The 19,892-nt window shown below is 33.5% G+C and overlaps 2 protein-coding genes across 2 annotated transcripts; one reads left to right on the forward strand and one right to left on the reverse strand.

Annotated features, from left to right (window-relative positions):
* Window positions 1-7: 7 nt before the first annotated feature.
* Window positions 8-16,924, forward strand: LOC132721155 (Bardet-Biedl syndrome 2 protein homolog; the record flags this gene model as incomplete). The annotated part of the gene is made up of 13 exons (XM_060705407.1): window positions 8-35; window positions 785-882; window positions 1,459-1,626; window positions 2,515-2,571; window positions 3,068-3,101; window positions 3,370-3,433; window positions 4,407-4,514; window positions 10,683-10,809; window positions 11,729-11,863; window positions 13,303-13,440; window positions 13,920-14,032; window positions 15,004-15,152; window positions 15,889-16,924. Coding segments are annotated over 13 exons (1,320 nt in total), but the record flags the coding sequence as incomplete, so codon positions are not given.
* A 962-nt stretch (window positions 16,925-17,886) lies between these two features.
* Window positions 17,887-19,849, reverse strand: LOC132721156 (uncharacterized protein TC_0305-like). Its single transcript, XM_060705408.1, has one exon. It carries the CDS (start codon window positions 19,788-19,790, stop codon window positions 19,416-19,418), a length of 375 nt encoding a protein of 124 aa, XP_060561391.1. The 5' UTR covers window positions 19,791-19,849; the 3' UTR covers window positions 17,887-19,415.
* Window positions 19,850-19,892: the final 43 nt, after the last annotated feature.

Raw genomic sequence — 19,892 nt, forward strand, 5'->3', positions numbered from 1 at the left:
ACAGCAGCTTATCTGTGTGTCTGTTGAAGGAGAAGGTAACAGAATACTTCTAGTTGATTTGTTTACAACAAAAACCACCTTTCACATTAGTAAATTAGATTATTTTATCCTGCTACTGTGTATATCATCAGCTGGATAAAGCCTTGCCGGATAAACTTATCTATCTCTAGTTATTACAATGTACGTCATATGATGACGCCACATGTTTAGCAGCAAAACAAAACTACATATAGATGTTATTTTATCATGGTAAAAGAAGAATGAAACCATTTAATTATTCTAAAAACATGATAAAAGCAGGATAAATCAAATACATGGTTGATGTCGGGATGGAGAAGGTTTATCCGGTTTGCTGCGAAAGTGAATCTTGGCTCGCTAAAGCTCGCCAGGATACACTTTCTCGCTCACAGTATAAACCTTCTCCATCCCGACATCAACCATGTATTTTCTATTAGAATTTTGAAATTGTATCTTGAGGAAGTTAGAGATGTGGCACAAATTTGGTTAACTGTTATATGACTGATGCAATTTTTTTTACTCCATCACAGTTTCAAATGATTTATGTGGAGAAGTTGGTACTTTCTTGTGGAAAAACAGCTTAGTGCTGGTATATAGTCATGGGATACTTATTTAGTAACTGCTGTTTACACTTAACTGAAGGTTATGTTAAAAAGTGGTGCTAAACTAAACAAAAAATTCATTTAAAGCCATTTACATTTCAAGAAGGAAATATGTTAAAAGATATGACATTGGTAGATGGTAATGATAATGTTTATTTTTTCAGTTCGTGGTTACAATGCCGCCTCGGAAGAGTTAAAAGGTAACTTGATGGACACAAACATGGAACAGGAAACAATTAGAGATCTAAGTCAGAGAAAACAGGTACTTGTACTAACAATATAATTAGTATAGTAATTAGTTCTGACTTGACTGAAAGCAAGGAATTTGGTGAAATGTTCAGTAAATGTTGTTTTTTGTGGTGGCGGCATGGCTGATTAGTTAAAGTGTTGGACTAGAGATCTAAGAATTACTGGTCTCATAAGTTCTATTCCCGTCAGGGCCAATCAGTTGTTTCCTTGAGCAAGAAACTCATTGCTTAGTACTGGTTGATACCAGGAACGGATTCAAGAGTGTTTCAATAAGCTTATAGCTTCCAACACAAACTAAAATAAATTTGTATAATCAAAATTTTAATTTATTTTTAGATAAATAAGTAATATATTCACACCAACAAGTTGTTTCATCAACTGAAAACAAGGAGATATATATTAATTTGATGTTGGTCCAAGCTATCATTTGTGTATAGCCATTCAAGACTTTAATAAGATTTAAAAAGATTAGATGCTGTTCTAAGACATAAATTGATTAAATGGTCATTTTGGAAAGTATGAGTATCTTAAGCATCTTTTTTTACTGTATTTATGAAAATTTTAAACATAACTTATATATAATTAACAGAATCTCATGCTGGAGTTAAGAAACTATGAAGAAAATCAAAAAGCTGGTGTGGCGGCTTCAGGCGTTTTGAATGCTCGGGCACAGCAGTCAGGTGGGGGTCCAGTCTCGGCCGACAAACCTTTCCCAGTCGGGGTAGAATACGAGCAGTCTGAGATGGGAGTCATACCTGTAAGTATAGTTTGTTATACCTGTAAGTATAGTTTGATAGTAAAACAAGGTATTTGTTTGTTTATTGTGAAAATGAAAAAAATGTCACACTGAGAAATGAAAATGTTGAGAATGTAGCATGAGTGAAATTTGTGAAAAATTCACATCAAAGAAAAAAAATTTATTTGTAAAAATTAAGTTTGTGCAATACATTCTTTAATTTTGTTATGAAAATTTTTGTTATACACATGAATATATGTTTAAGTTGATAAAAAGAAACATGTAATGAATGTTTATTAATTCGTTTGTCAGGCTCTCTGGCTCTGTGTTCACTAATATGGATCAGGATCAAATGATCTTGATTTCAGCCGTGTCACAACAAAACCAACATAGTGGGTTTGCGACCAGCATGGACCAGACCAGTCTGCGCATCAGCGCAGTCTGATCAGGATCCATGCTGTTCGCTTACCAACACTATTACAATTAGAGAAATTAATAGCGAACAACATGGTTCCTGATTAGACTGCACAGATGCGCAGGCTGGTCTGGATCCATGCTGGTCGCAAACTCACTATGTTGGTTTTGTTGTGACGCAGCTAAAATGATTCTGATTTTATTTTCATTGTTTTATAAAGTTAAAGTTAATCGTATTTTGATAGAATTAAAACAATAATTTATCAATAAATTGTAGTCTCTGCGGATTTGTTTGCTGATCTGAAGATTCTGCAGGTCGTATTTACAGACACTTGCATAACCAAAGTATACAAGAGATTTGCAAAAATAGAAGGTGACCGATTTCAGGTGTTATTTGTTTGAAAGTCAAATTTGTCAGCATTAATTTTAGTTCTGTTCTAGTCAAGTATATTTATTCAAGTATTGATGAATTCTTTGTATTTTCCTTTATTCTAGGCCTCAACTCAATTACAGACAACTTTGTCTGTGAGCCCAGGTGATGAGAAGAATCCAGTAAGTTTGTTCTTTTTTACCTTTTGAACTTTGAACTTTAAAAATTTCAGATGTATTACCGGTAGTTTGTTTATACCATTGTTAATTCATATTGTAAATACATGTATAAGAATAATGGGAGTTTCTGCGAATGAAATAAATATTAACTTTGTTGTAAAATGATATCATAAAAATTGACGGAGTAAAGAAAAAACATGTACTTTCAACTTATTTATGAACACTCAAAAGAAATATGTAGAACTATATGTACTTTAAATCACAGAGTAACAAGAAGTGAAATGTGCTAGTTTTTGTTCCCTTCCTGTGTCAAATAACATTGTATCGTACCTTAGTTGCTGTGAATACAAAAAACCATTAAATCAGCCTCTATATGTGCTCCCTGTAGATAGATGATGCTAATTATTTTTATTATCACAACAAATATTGAGTCATGACATTCTGTGCAGCCGTCTGTTCTTTAATACTTTAATACATTGTTATAACTTTCATTTTTTAGGCCCATGTAGAGTTGATAGTTGCCACTACAAACGGTATGTATGCAAACTAAATTTCGTATGATAGTGTACATATATCTATGAATTCATTACAAATGTGATGTTTTCGTAGTTGTGATTTCGATATGTATAGGCAGTATGAGTGAAACACTTTTCAAATTGATAGAATTATTTACGATAATAATTTTCAATTTTCATCTTGATATCCCTAAATTGATAATGGACAGTTCCAAAAATGGAAGCTGGATATGTCCATTTAAGAAATTCATCAGGTTGAAGGGTTTATTTCCTTTTTATCTTACAGACACTGTAGTACGAGCAGTCCTCATTTTTGCCGAGGGAATATTTGAAGGAGAAAGTCACGTTGTGTAAGTATGATAATTTGTTTTGGTATTGAAAATCATCATACTTTACCCTGCTGACTGTCTGCGACTGGACTTATCATGTCTTGAATTTGGAACAGTTCACTATTTAATTAAAGTGGCCTTTAGCTTTTATTTTTTGTTGGAAAAACATTTCTGTGCTGTTTCAAACTAAGTATTTCAGTAATATTACCTAAGAAAAGTGCTTCATATCACTGTAAAGCCTTCTTAAAAAAAAAACTGTGCCCCAAGAGCTATTTATAGGGCACATTGACGTTCGTTTCTAAAAATAGAATATCAGGAAACAAATTGTCTACAAATTATTTACATATAAAGGGAGGACTGGTAGGTTAGAGGTATCGAGGGGTTTCTTTATTTTTATATATTTTATTGACAGCTAATTATTATTTTAATTATTCTTTTGATTTGACAATTATATAAAATAATTTATCTAAAAATAACAAAATATTTAACCTTTAGAAAAGCTGAAGGCCTCTTTAACCATAGCCATGTTAGATATCTAAAATTGGACTTTACCATCATTTTATCTAGACAAAACTATTTATCATTTTAAAGGAAAATTTAGAGGGAAGTACTGACTGAATAGCAAAAAGTGCAGACCATGATCAGATGGCACAAATGTGCCGGCTGATTTTGGTCTACACCGGTCAAATGAATGGACTCTGTCTCAGCTGTCATGCAAAGGGTTAAGGGAATTCAATAATAAAACTGTAAGGTCAGCAATGTAGAGTCTTGTCAGATGCCCTGTGGTTTCGATTCAGAAATGAGCAAATTTTTTGTACGATAATAACAATATATGATTAGTAGAATAAGAAAAATAAATATTTACTTTTTGCTAATGAATTATTTTCAAAATGAAATCTGTATGACCGAAACAATTATCTTAGATGAACTATTATGTTATATAATTTTGTGGTAGTTAATCATATTAAAAACATAATTATGTTTTATCTTTCAGACATCCGAATGCTGGTTCATTAAGCAACTGTGTTAGAGTTCCAATTGTTCCACCAAAAGACGTCCCTGTAGATCTCCATATAAAAGCTTTCATTGGCTATAAAAATTGGTAAGGTTTTTTTTTTCTCCTTTCTTTTAACCCATTTTCGACAGTAACAAATACCTATTATTTTCGCAAAAAGTGTTGACCGAAATTTACCATGGATATATCATGTAAAAAAATTCTTAATCTGGCTGTTGTTCAAACTCATTATTTACCCAGTTTATATTTCTTATGACTTAAACCAACAAGGATAAAGTATGATTTGGATGATTGATTCCAATATGTTTAATGTTGGAGATTGAATACTGCTGAAGTCAATGCTAGAGGGTGTTGAGGTAGGGAATAAAACAACATTACTTTGGTAGAGGAGTACTGTATTGTCTGTGACAAGCTCTTGTTTATATGATGTTGTCCATGCTAATCATGATAATCTTTGTCCTTTGTGTGTTCTTCTTTGCTCTATCTTTGCACATATAGAACACCAGCGAACCAAATGAGCCGCGTCACGACAAAACCAACATTATGTGTTAGCGACCAGCATGGATCCAGACCAGCCTGCGCATCCGTGCAGTCTGATCAGGATCCATGCTGTTCGCTATCAGTTTCTCTACTTGTAATAGGGTTGGTAAGCGAACAGTATGGATCCCGATCAGACTGCACGGATGCGCAGGCTGGTCTGGATCCATGCTGGTCGCAAATGCACTATGTTGGTTTTGTCATAACGCGGCTCAAATATATCTCATTTACCTATAATAAGTGGAGTGTATTTTAGTCAGTGTTCATGTGCTTGAATGTTGATGACCTCAAATCAAACTTTGCTGGCCTCAAATAAAACTTTGATGACCTTAAATAAAACATGCACCGCCTCCGTGGTCAAGGGGTTAGAGTCGATGACTTCTAATCCAGTTACCTCTCTGGCTTGGGTTTGATCCCCAGGAGATGCTTTGGTAGTTTAGCGTGGAGGAAGGTAGTCTAGTACTGGTGTAACTCTCCAGGAAAGATGGTTAGGAAACTACCCGCCTATATGACTGAAATACTGTTGGGAAAAGACGTAAAATAAAACAAACAAATAAAACATTGCTGGTTTCAAGTACCTTGTTTTTCAGCCATATAGGTAGGAATCTTACAGGTAAAACTTGAATGTTTTATGATGTGAGAAAGCTTAGAATAACCTGGTTAGTTTGGTGGTTCTGTGACATAGGCTTATTATTACAGAGAGGGGCAACTAAGAGTTTTCTTCACCAGATAAAGGTTTTGAAGTCACCTTATAAGCAGGATTTGGATCAATGTTGATGACATAAATATATATATCATTAGTTATAAAGATTTTTGACAGGTAATATGACTCTTTATAAATGGTTGTTTGGAAATATAACCCGAGCTGCTAGGCGAGGGATATATTGCAAACAACCCTTTATATACGGCCATATAACCTATTACAAATATTTATAACCAGTTTATAATACAGCAAGCATCATTTTTAGAGGAATAAAGCGAGATTTCTTCATAAATCAACAGCAGCCTTGTATATGAAACTTCATAATACTGCAGGTTTGTAACGTCACTTTTCAATGGATAATCATGACTTTTATATAGTTTGATATACACAGCCACTGTAGATTTATGAAGAAATCTCGCTTTATTCCTCTCAAAATGATGCTTGCTGTATTATAAATTCTTATAAATATTCCAGATAGGTTATTATGGCCGTATATAAAGGGTTGTTTGCAATATATTCCTTGCCTAGCAGCTTGGTTAATATTTACAAACAACCATTTAAATGATTGATCTCAGAAGGGACATCAATGTTGAAATGAAAGTTATTTTAGAAAAAACAAAACATCAATAACAAAATGATAACATACAATTTAATTGTTGCTGTATTTTACAGTACATACAGTAAATGAAATAGAAATGTTAAATTTTGATTTTGAAAACATTGATAGATATATCAAGACTTGAACTGATATATAGTGAGTTGTGAATTTCATTGTATGTGATGCTGTCTGTTAACTCAAGATCTGTCTGTATTAGTTCATATCCGTGTGTGAGGTCAGGTGATAAATAGAAAATGTTTGTGTCTAACCTAGTACCATATTTTCCAATTACAAGTAGATTTCCTTTACTATCCACCGTCATTTTTCCAGGGTTTGTTAGACTGTCATTTCTATATTCTGCCATAAGGTGTCCTTCAGGTGTATAACTTTTGACTAAGTTATCCCGCTGATAAGAGATGTAGATAGTCTTACCATTAGGGCTGACTGTCATGTCATCAATATCTTCTGAGTTAATATTGAAGTTTGTAACTTCATGTCCAATAATGTCTAATTGTTTTATTGTGTATTGATTTGATTCAAGATTATAACACCTAACGAACAGATTTCCAACACGGTAATGAATGTTATCACAGAACTGGCATGCAATGTTTAAGATATTTATAACTGTCCTTTCAATATTAAATTGATGTTCTGTAATACGCCAAAGTTCTACTCTATTTATAAATGTTGCAGCAACTGTTTTGTCATCTACTTTTATAATTTTCCAAATACCCTGTTGATGGAAACTGTGTATAATTTTGTTTTCGGTTAGATTGTGCACTTGTACATCATCCTCATCATCCTCATCATTCTCATAACTATTGGAGCTGAAGACAATATGCTCAGAGAAACAGGATAGATCATCTACTTCAATGTTTTTAGGTATAGATTCCAAATGTTTTTCTGAAATTTTTTCCAATGCAAGTGTTTTTAAGGAAAATTTTTCTATTGTTTCACTCTTCTTTGTCACAGTTGGAGAATCAAGTACAGGGTTTCCATCATTAACAGGTTGGTGATCCTTTTCATCGGTTGAAATGCTTTTAAAATCGGTTGTATTTTTAGTCTGAAGATTAGACAGTTTTTCAATTTTTTTATACATTGTTGTCATAATTGGAGAAGCAAGTAAAATTGCACATGCAAGAATAAGTAGAACATTGAAACATGAAATCTTGTTCATTTTTACAACCTCCAGAGGTTTCAAAGTCACTTTCCCAAAATTTTCAGGCTTGATTTTTTCTTTTGCTTTCGTGTATGAATACCTGTTTAAATCTTTATCAAGCTTGTTTTTCAAATTTTTCGAAGTTTCTGCTATAATCTCTTGTTTATCTGCCACTTTTTTGGTTTCCAGATATACCTTACACTTTTGATGAGAATTCTTTAAAGTCCTAACTTCTGTTTTTAAACCTTGAATCTCTGCTTTGAGAAGATCGTTTTTGGTGTTTTCCAAATCAAGTGTGTTTTTATTTGTCTTGTGAAGGTTATCAAGCTCTTCTTCAATGTTATTAAAAATCTTTTCAACCTCCTGCCTTTGTTCTTTTACCACTTTAATAACATTTGTATTCTGCTTTTCAACACTTTCCCTGTGATTATCAATACTTTTTTTGATATCATCAGCTTCTTCTTCTATGAGATCAAGATTTTCCTCTAATATTCTGCATTCTTTTACTGCATCAAATTCAGCAGCTAGTCTTGGTAGATGTTGTATATTTTTACATGCTGTATGGAATGTGGTTTTGCATGTCCAACAGGCAATGTCTTTACAAATGATGCAGTAGAATTTGAGCAATTCTTGAGGGTGTTTGTTGCATTTCTCCATGTAGAAGTCCACTGGCATACTGTTTTTGTCTTGTTGTATGTGATCAGGTAGAAATTGATTATGATATCCTAAACATGTTGTACAGAAATATTTAACACAGTTTACACAAAATCCCTCTGCTGTGACATGTTTTTGTTCTTTTTTGTGACAATATTCACAAAACATTTCTTCAGTGAAGTCTGATCCACTTGATAAGCCTATATCCGCCATTTTGTCCTTGATATTCTATTTGCAATAAACTTGAACTGAATTAATCTGTCTGTGTGGGTACAGATAAAAAATCTAAAATTATCATTTGATTTCAAGGTCATTTTAAATTTTTATCATGTTTATTACAGCTTAACGTTATCTTATGTATTTGATGGTATTAAATAAACTGAGAGAAGTTTATGTTATACAGTGACAAGTGTGAAAGTAAAATATCATGACCTGGGGCAACCTTTCGGAGTTTTTTCTATAAACTTAAAAGTAGGCTGTAAGGAAAACCTGAGATAGAGCACCCAAGGTCAGGATATTTCAACAAAGTAGCTGTCGTGTTCAATATACTAAAACTGCTAACTGCATGATAAAACAGAAATGAAAATTTTGATGAGATATAAAATTTTAATTTGTATTTATATTCCCTTGATGAATAAAGTTCTCCCATTTTGAACCTCATTTACTTTTTAGCTCACCTGTCACAAAGTGACAGGGTGAGCTTTTGTGATCGCTTTTCGTCCGACGTCCGTCCGGCGTCCGTCCATCCGTAAACTTTTACTTTAAATGACATCTCCTCATAAACCACCTAGCCAATTTCATCCAAACTTCACAGGAATGTTCCTTTGGTGGTCACCTTTAAAAATTGTTCAAAGAATTTAATTCCATGCAGAACTCTGGTTGCCATGGCAACCGAAAGAAAAAACTTTAAATATCTTCTTTAAAAAAACCATAAGAGCTAGAGCTTAGATATTTGGCATGAAACATCTTCTAGTGAGTGTCTACAAAGTTTGTTCAAATAAAAGCCCTGGGGTCAAAATTGGCCCTGCCCTGGGGGGTCATTGATTTTCCCTATATGCATATACATGTAGTAAAAACTTAAAAAATCTTCTTTTAAAGAACCCAAAGAGCTAGAGCTAAGATATTTACCATGAAATATGTTCTAATGGGTGTCTACCAAGTTTGTTCAAATAAAAGCCCTGGGGTCAGAATTTGCCCCACTCCTGGGGGTCATTGATTTTCCCTATATGCATATAGTAAAAACTTAAAAAAATCTTCTTTTAAAGAACTCAAAGAGCTATGGCTAAGATATTGAGCATCAAACATGTTCTAATAGGTGTCTACCAAGTTTGTTCAAATAAAAGCCCTGGGGTCAAAATTGGCCCTGCCCCAGGGGGTCATTGATTTTCCCTTGATAACAAATTGCAAATTTCAACTTGTGTAGCCTGAAAAATATTTGACCTGGATTCATGAAACTTTATTGAAATGTTGGTCAGTATGTGTAGTTGTGAACCTGGGAGTTTGCTTATGCAATTATTTAGTTTTGTAGAGTTATTGCCCTTGACTTAGTAAAATATTGTAATTTTCAATTTGTGTCAGGCATAGCCTGAAAATTATTTGACCTAGAGCCATGAAACATTTATGAAATGTTAATCAGCATGTGTAGTTGAGCATCTGGGGTTATTTGTTTGTTTTTATTTTCTTTAGGATATAAATATAAGATTTGAAATTTTTGCAGGAAAAATGAAGATGTCCATATTGGATAAATTGGATGTCATTTTTATGCCCCAAACATAAAAATGACATCCAACTTTTTTAAATCTTTTGTCATAGTCACAGTCCTGCTCTGTCAAAACAGTGGAATGTTGTGGCATCCGTGTCCAATGGACACATTTCTAGTTTTTTAATGTGATATAAAGCAAAATGCTTTTCATTAATTTTACCACTTACATTTTGATTATTAAGAATTTGCATTTTACCCCTCTGACTTTTGAGTAAAAGCCAACAAGGATAAAGTGTGATTTGGATGATTGATTCCAATAAGATTAATGATTAATGTTGAAGATTTAATACCGCTGAAGTCGTAAGAGATGTTTGATTGTTTTTATTGGTTATCAACAGACTTGGATCAAATCTAAACAAGTTTCTTTTTTTGTTTTTATTTCTCTTGAATGATCTTTTCCTTTTCTAGCTTCTTTAAAGGCTTATTATGCCTCACAAATTCATATTTGCTAAAATTCTTTAGAAATGACAACATGTTTAGAGCATATTAGATGTTTAACAACTGAAAAAAGTTGCATGGAATGTGCAGTAAGGTGCTGTAAAGATAGTAAAATGTAAACAAAGTAGTTTTCTGACTTCCGTCCAAACTATTCATTCACTATGATTATCCCCATTGCCAGCAGAGCAAAGGAAGTGAGAAGAAAGTTAATATATGTCGCAAATGAGTATTCTTTTGGAAAGTGTAACAAAATACCAGACATTAAAAGTTTTTGGACAATAAAAATGAAAGCATTTCTGAAGCATAATGGACATTTAAAAGATTTCTTATTGGACAGACATTGACCACTTCCCATAAAAAGGGTAATAAAAAAGTGTATTCAGTCTCACCTATTTATTTTTCAGTTCTCAGTATCATGTGTTTGAGTTAACGAGACAGTTACCGAGGTTTTCTATGTATGTGTTATGCGGTGAAGATCAGCAAGAAGCCAAAGGCACGTGTACCTTCCAAGTTAATGAACGTGTACAAAGAGTAAGTCACTTAATTTCCAAGTTAATAAACACGTACAAATTGTAAGTCACTTATTTCCATGTAAATGAATGTGTACAAAGAGTAAGTTACTTAATGCAACAATAAGCAATATTGTTATTACGATCAGGAACTAGTATTTGACTTTAGTTAATTCTGCAAGGTCCAGTAGAATTTGTTATGCTCAAATGGATTTTACTAGGCCTAAGTTGATTTTGCAAGGCCCAAGTTGATATTGCAAGGCCTCAATGGATTCTTTAGCACAAAAATGGATTGTGTTAGGGTAAAGGCCCTAGAGGATTTGCTCGGCAAAAGTGGACTTAAAACAAATGTTGCTTGGTCCAAGTTGATTTTGTTAGGCGTAGCTGGCTTTGTTAAGCACAAATGGATTCTGTTATGTCCAAGTGGATTTGCTTGGCCCAAATAGATTTGGTTGTCAAAAGTGGACTTTGTTAGGCTTTGACTGCATGAGACTATAATTATTTCCTAGGAATTTCAGACAGTGTGTCCATGGACCCCTATGTTTAGGATTTTTTTAGTTTTAATGAAGTTTTTACGGGAGCACCAAAACTTAAATTCAGCAACCAAAAACAATTTTAAATTTTTATGTTACAGTTGTAGGCTTCTATTTCAAGGACAGCCATCCTAGAAATAAAACTGTAAAATTTGTAAACTGGGTATATATTTAATAGAAAAAGGGCCTTAATAATATAGCAAATCAAAATTTTATTTATACAAAAGTAACCAAATTACCATAAATGAATGGAAATTCTTAATTGGTTGGTGAGTTTTGAGGTCCATGGTATGTACTACTGCTGTAAAAATGGCAGTCCTGGGACTAAAACTGTATCAGGGACAGAGAAACCCTGCCTGCTAGTGTTTGTTCATGAAATATTGTTGTATCATATTGTATATATTGCAGATTGTTATGTGGATAAATCAGAATTTTCTTCTACAAGATGATGTACAGGTAGATGCTGATGGAAGTATCAACTTTGCTTTCTTATCTTTACGGGCCACTGGACCCTTTCATTTTAAAATGGACACTTCTGGAACTGTAAGTTTGATTTCCATCTATTCAGGGCAAGAATTAATAGATTTAATACATCGAAGAATAAATTGATGAAGGAATGCTCTATTAAGGGTCAGCTAATAAAATATTTCAACATATTAAAGGGACTCCATTGAGGTTTAAAAGCCTAAAAACATAACATTTGAATTTTTTGCATAAATGAGCTGGGCCACTTGAAACAGAAATATATGCAAAAATAGTTAAGAAATATAATTTGAAATAAATTGAAAATCGTATTCTTATGCTTTTCTTAGCCCGATTTTAGTGAAAAGGGTTTCAACGCTTTTCATTTTGGGTCATTTTGTTACAATTTGAATGATTATTCTCGAAAAACAATGTGCGCGAATGATCTGAAATTTTGCAAAAAGATTAGTGGTCTTAACCTACATCAAATGGTACATTTATCTGGACAAAATATTTTCAGTCCCATCATGTCAAAAAACCTCAGTGGAGTCCCTTTAAGTTAACAAGACCACAAACCAGCCCTAGCCATCTAAGAAAATTTCTTATAATCATTTGGATGAGAACCAGATCTACTGTTGTTTTACCCTTGCATGTGGAAAATGAAACAACTGATGTTTACTCTGGCCTGCCAAGCTGTCAGTCTGAAACAGTTTGAATAGGAAATCACTGTGGTTATCCTAAAAAACCTTAAACAGCAAAGTCGATCTTATTACAGTTATCCTTAAGTATACCCAATGGCAACAATATTATAATTGTTACACTCAAGCACATTCGCATCATTTGCTTTAAGCGGAACCTTAGAATAAATTCTGTGGCTATGTGGAGTATTGTCTTAAATTTTTGTTTTGAAGCCAGAGTTTGGGAATTCAAATACTTCACAAAAGTATATTTTTGTATTGCATGCTACAAAGTAATGACTGAGTTATAGCCCTTGAATGAAAAAAGGTGTTTTGGCCCATGTATAATTTTTGTTCCGCTTTCATGGTATATTTGACATGCTATAAGTACCTTTGGCCTTTAGAGAACAAACTGGTTCATCAGCGTTCAATGCAACTGCTTATTTTGCTGTCATCAGGCGACACATGTGATCACTTAAAATACTCTTGTTTCTGATGTATTGGGGGTCCTATAACCTCAAATTTTGGTAAAATTTATATAAACTCATGTTAATGATTATCATACCCTTATTAAGTGTATATGAGCCGCGTCATGACAAAACCATCATAATGGTTTTGCGACCAGCATGGATCCAGACCAGCCTGCGCATCCGCGCAGACTGATCAGGATCCATGCTGTTCGCTTACCAACCCTATTACAAGTAGAGACACTGATAGCAAACAGCATGGATCTTGATCAGACTGCGCGGATGTGCAGGCTAGTCTGGATCCATGCTGGTCGCAAACGCACTATGTTGGTTTTGTCATGATGCGGCTCATATATAATTAACATGTTATTATCAGGTGACATTGAAGACAGATGACATGGATCTGGCAGGTGATGTTGTACAAGCCGTGGCCAACTTCCTCAACCTAGAAGATCTACATACAACCATAGACTACCCGGATGAAATGGAGAGACTTAGAGAAGTTCTTGTTAAGGTATACATGTACTTCTAGTTATGTACATGGTCAAATTGAGGCTTGGTTATTATTAGCCTACTTACTGCACTAAAAAATCATACATGAATGATTCTTTATTGGATGTAAGAGCACCTTTACAATTAAAAACATCTGATAGGATATATTTTGACAGGTTATATGGCCCTATATAAATGATGTTTGTATATATACACCAAGCAGTTAGGCAAGGGTTATATTTCAAATAGCCATTTATATACAGCCATATAACTTGTCAAAAATCATTAAAACGAAGTTAAAAGTCTGCAAACATTCATTTTTACAGAGAAAAATGAAATTATTTCATAAATCGACAGCAGCCATGTTTATAGATTATATAAACGTCACGATTATCCAATGAATAGCGACATAAAAAATGTGGAGTATTATAGAAATTTTTTGGGGAAGGAATGTGGAAACATTTGTTTGTGAACTGACTTGTCTTCTATTCTTGTATAAAGGTAGATGAGTACCATGCTGTGAGACAGAAGTTGACGGCAGAGATGGCCGATCATTCTAATTTGATACGTAGTCTTGTTGTACGTGCCGAGGACGCCAGACTTATGGGAGATATGTAAGTAATTTACAAGACGATAGCTCTCTCTTTAAAAGTTTTAAATATTATGTTGTGACGTCCAGATGGGATTAAATAACCATAGATTCCTGGGTTTGACTTGCTATAGTTTAAAGTGGTAAACTGTCCATGAGTTAATGGGTTTGACTGACCATGGGTTATTGACTTTAACTCTCCAATATTGAATGGGTTTGACTGACCATAAAAAATTTGTTTTTATTGGACTATAGGTTAATGGGTTGACTTACTATGACTTATTAGGTTTGACTAACCATGGGGTAACGTGTTTGACTGACCATGTGTTAATGGGTTAAATTGACCAATAATTTTTGGGGTTTTCTGACAATAGGTTAATGGGCTTAACCTACCATTGTTAATGAGTTAGGACTGGGATATAAGGGGTTGACTGACCATGGGTTCATATTTTCAAGGGTCAGAACAAAGTTTCCATCCTTACTTCCTTGATGAACAAACCAATCAAAATAGCTTAAATCCATAGCTTAAAATGGCAATCTTTGACCTGCTTTGTTATGTTAAAGCACTGATAGTAGATGGGTTCATAAATTGGTATCAGAAAATACAGACTGTAGATAATGTCAACATTTTGTTTACATTCATCTGTGCATGCTTCACATACTCCAAAATGTCATTTAAGGAGTGGATGCAGACTAGTTTTATATGTCATAGTAGATTTAATACAAAATGTTTAAATTATATGGTTGAGTGTTTTGAAGTATTGTAACATTTGAGCGGCACCATGACAAAACCAATGTAATGGGTTTGTGACCAGCATGGATCCAGCCTGCGCATCCGCACAGGCTGATCAGGATCCATTCTGTTTGCTAACAAATCCTATAACAAGTAGAGAAACTGATAGCGAACAGCATGGATCCTGATCAGACTGCGCAGGCTAAACCCATTATGTGGGTTTTGTCGTGGCACGGCTCATTTTATTTTACGTATATAAACAGGGGTAACATGAAGAAAGGCTATACAGAGTTATACAACATGAATCATGATCTGATTAACGGATACAAGATAAGATGTGGTAATCATCAAGAGTTACTGGCCGCACTTAAACAAGTTAACCTGATCATACAAAAAGCTGGCAGAATGAGAGGTAAATATCTGGAATAAAGAAATTGATTATTGATTCTAATTTTTGAGCAGTATAAAGCCAGCATTTCATAAGCTTACATGCTGTCAGACCAGGACATAAATTATACTGTTTGCTGCTGAATTTAAGCATTTACAAAACTAAAACCTGTTTATCCTCAGAAATTCATAATTTCTTTTTAATTCTTAAGAATGCCACTGGTATTAAAAAAGTTGTAGGTACTGATTATTAAATCATAGTTTGAGGAATGGTTGTTGGGGGGGGGGGGCATTTACTTGCTTACCAGTCGCTACTGTTGGTTAAGATCCTTACTAGAAGTGTTGAATTATTTAATATTTATTAATATAAGAAATCTTTCCTTGTAAGTTATTGAAGGAATTAGGTCCATTCAGGTGCTTATTTGTGCCTGGTTTTAACCATATCCAAAGAAAATAATAATAGGGTAGTGTTGGCCTTCTGGTAAAGGTATCTGCCTCTTAACCCAGACATATTTGGTTCGAGACCCACTCTGGTAACAACCATGTTTCCTCATATAATAGCTGTTCTGGTAAGTTCTGGAAAGTAGACTTAAAAGTTGCAGAAACTTATTTGACAATTTAGATAAATATGTTTTAATTAAGTTAATAAAATAAATTTTGATAAACATGTATTTAAAAAACTGAAGAAAAAAAATCTTTTAGTAGAAAATTGCCCAGAGTAACCAGATATATTACAAATTATTTTTTTTGTTCAATTTCAGTCGGGAAGTTTAAGACTCAAGTTGTGAATGCGTGTCGAGCTGCCATTAAAAGCAACAACGTAAATGCACTTTTCAAGATCATAAAAACTGGAGGGAGCTGAGTGATATTTTGTGACATATCAACAATACTGTTTACGTATATTTTTACAGACATGTGACATTTTACATTCCGTCCATATCATGAAATAATAAAATGATAAACAATTTTATACTGTACTGACCGAGATAGTGATTCATACATATATATTGAAATACTTTTACCGTATAAAAGTGTGTATAAGTCAGACTTGTGTGAAATATCAGTATCTAAATAAAAGAGAACAGGAGAAAAATTTGGGGCTAAATGTCGGACTGGAGTAAAATATCAGTATCTAAATATTTAAAAAGAAGGAAATCATGGGGCTAAATAAATGCACAGAAATTCATAATAAGAGAAAAAATGATATATATATTACCCATATCTTGATTATTGTCATCATTTGAAATTAAAAAGGTTTCAGGAAGAAGAAATATCCTACAGCATACACTAAAACCTCTGTAGAGCGACCCTCTGTACAACAATAACCTCTGTACAGCAATTACCTCTGTACAACAACCATGTCATTTCTTTCTGAAGGAAGACCTCGCAATACATTTAACTTCTCTACAACAACACCTCTCTGCATCATCCAAAGTCTTGGTCTCACGGAGGATGTTGCTACTCAGGGGTTGTACTGTACTTACAATAAAATATTATTAGTATTAAATTTGGTATATGACGTGAAATCAGTCCCTTTTAAAATCAACTTTTGTAAAGACGCCTCTTTGTTACATTAGATGTTACCCTTACACTTTTAAGTTATTATTAACAAGTGCTCTTTTTAATCATCCCTAGATTGTATCAAAACTTGTGTTTGTATGATATCATTATTTATGTGTATTGTTAATGTATTTATTTATATGTTATTCTGTGATATAAGTAAGTTATTAATGTTTCTGAAAATGAAAAAAATTGTAATGTGTCATGGCAATTGATAATAAACTGAAGGAAAAATTACATTTTTTTATGGATTTCTAAAGCTTACAGACTTTGATCACAGTTTAGTATGTTTGATAAAAAACAGGATTTAAGTGTTAGAATTTCTAGTGAAAGAATGTCCATCATGCAGGCAAAGCCCTCAGGTAAGCACAATAGGTAGAACATTGGACTGTGAATTGTGCAGTTTGATTCCCCGACAGCGCAGGTCACTTTCATTGTGATTGAAAATATTGAATCTTTTCTATGGTCATTCGCACTGTACCTCTCTGCTCTGGCATGTGCAGAAGTTAACAGTTCCTTGAGAAATTAAAGGTAACTTGTACTGGTAAACTGGTTGAATGCCTGCCCAGGAAAGATACATTGGCCGAACAGTGCTCTGGTAAATTCAGTGTGGCTTACCGGTACTGCAATGATCAGGAGTGAAAACTACCAACACCATCAGGCAGGCAGGTAGCAGGTCGGGAGATAATAAATTCACATACTTTTAGTATTATAAATATGACTTGCAAGAAGAACAGTTGGGTTTTAAGTCTCTCTGACATTATTAAGGTCATTCTGACATTATTAAGGTCATATGGCGACTTTCCTACTAGACTGGTGGAAGAAGACCTTCGGTGCCCCGTCATGCATTCAGGCTTGAGCACACTACTAAGTAGAACCACTGACTTTTGTAAGTTGGCAGGGTACCTTCCTCACATGAAAGAATCCAAAGTCCCTGGCAGGATTTTAAATCCCAGGCAAGAGGGCCAACAGGTTAGCGGCTGTAACCACTGAGCTGCAAAGGCCCCTAAAAGTATCGCAGTTTTAAAAGGGAAATGATTCATTGAAAAACAAATCTGGAGTTGTGTGTACTGAAATGTGAACAACAATAATTATATTGCAGTCATGACGATAAAATATGAAGGACAAGAAGTTATTTAAATTAACTTTAATGTGTATAAAAACAACAGCAAAAGCACTTAAAAAAAAGATAAATAAATAAAAGCAACTTTAAAAACATATACATAAATTGAAAAGAAAAAATCTAAAGACTAGCCTGTCTTACATAAATTACAGTTGTCGGGGACAATTTGGCTGAAAATAAATGCGATGCCAATAATCCTTCAATGTTTGTGTGAATTATCTTAGTAGAGAAGTTGGCAGATACTTTGAACTTCATTAATTTTGTGGGCATTAAATTTCATGTTTTTTTTCTTGTTGTTTTTTTTCATTTTTTTGTGGTTTCTTAATTAAATATTAATAATCTCAAAGCACAGCAGACAAAATAAAATTTTCATTGGATCTTAAATTTGTGGATTTAAATTCATGAAAATCATGAAATTTAGTGTGTTACAAATGATAATGATTTTGCTGTACAAAAGATAGAACACATCTATAAAGACTCCAGGAACATTTGTGATAGAAACAACTAATAACCACAATATGCTAAATAGAGGATATTTATTTAACAAGTTGAATAAAATCATATGCCAGCCTCTGGCGAGCATAATATTGTTTTATTCAACAAGTTCAATAAATTTAGTACTGAATCTGCACAAATATAATATTCTGTTTATCACATAATATAAATAAGAACACTAAACTGTTAAAAAGAATCATTTTCCATTGACACCCCTATAGTGTAATATGCTAACATTAGCGCAATTTAACGCTGTGTTTGTAATTAACGCAAATGATGTCACTTCTAAGTGTTATTACACTAGTGTAAAATCATTTTTATTACCGTAAATGGCTTTATTACACTCTCATGCTGCGATTTTATGTGATAAATTCTTGTATAATGGATTCGACCTGCTTTGTACAATCCATTTGAATTTTTAGGAAATTCATTATTAAAATACAGAAATTGAACTTCCAATTAAGTATAAAGCCTGGACAGACTGCATTTTGGCCTGGCTACATATTAGTTGCCAAGGGTTATCACAATCAAAAGGGGTTAATGATATTACTGTAACACTTAACTTTGATTTAAGTAAATGCTGCTTTCTAATTATATAGATCTACTTAACATATCTTGTAAGCTTTGTCATAAATCTTAGACTTAAAAATCAAACTTTCAAAATGTAAGCATTATCACTACTAAAAACTCATATTGGCTTAATTAAATGTCTGCTTAAATAACTTTAATGCATAATCAATCAGGTAAAATGTAACATGTTATGATGAAGATTTGTCTACTGGGCTTATTTATTCACTGTACACTGCAAAAGCAGTAAAAGATTTACAAATTCTTGTAATAGCAAATAAATACAGAGCTTTTGACATAAATTCAAGTGGTTTGAACACATTTTAACTGTTTCATATTTTGGCATTTCAAGACATGTTGGTTTCAAGATGTTCATATGACTTTATATAATTATCATTCAAAAAGCTTATTCCCATCCTGACATCCTCTTTCAATAGTATAAAGTGCTATTATATTACAAGGCCTTTCTCTTATAAATAATCCTTCATTCAACAAAGATGGTCACTGTTATAAACTGATTGTATTGTTCTAAAAGTGATTAAATTACTTAACAGTAATATTTAGTTGCTGTAATAAAGACTTTATCACTGATTGTCTGTCCTTTGAAGTTTCTCGGAGGACGGGTATAATATCTAAAACATCTTCATCCCCATCATCTATGTCTTCAGAATCATACTCCAAGTGTGCCCCACTGAGTACAGCAATACCAGCTTGAACCTGACACCTAACAATGGCAGCAGGAGAGTCGGGCAAGTCTAAATACCGAGACAAAACTGTAGTATCATCTGAGATTCTTTCCTCATCTATTTTGAAATAGCAGCCTCCATTAAAGTATACTTTAGTGTTCAAAGGCATGCCATTAGAAACCTGAGATTCCCACAGTTGAGATTCTTTAGAGGTCTTGTTTCCAGATTCCATGTCATTTACAGAGATTTGAGATTCCTTTTGCGCTTTTTGAGATTCTATTTGATCTGTTTGACCTTGAAAATTTTCCCTTGACTTTACATTTTTCCAAAAAAA

This window comes from Ruditapes philippinarum, unplaced genomic scaffold (genome assembly GCF_026571515.1).
Source record: "Ruditapes philippinarum isolate M1 unplaced genomic scaffold, ASM2657151v2 ctg16374_1_1_1_1, whole genome shotgun sequence".
In the NCBI taxonomy this organism is placed as follows: domain Eukaryota; kingdom Metazoa; phylum Mollusca; class Bivalvia; order Venerida; family Veneridae; genus Ruditapes; species Ruditapes philippinarum.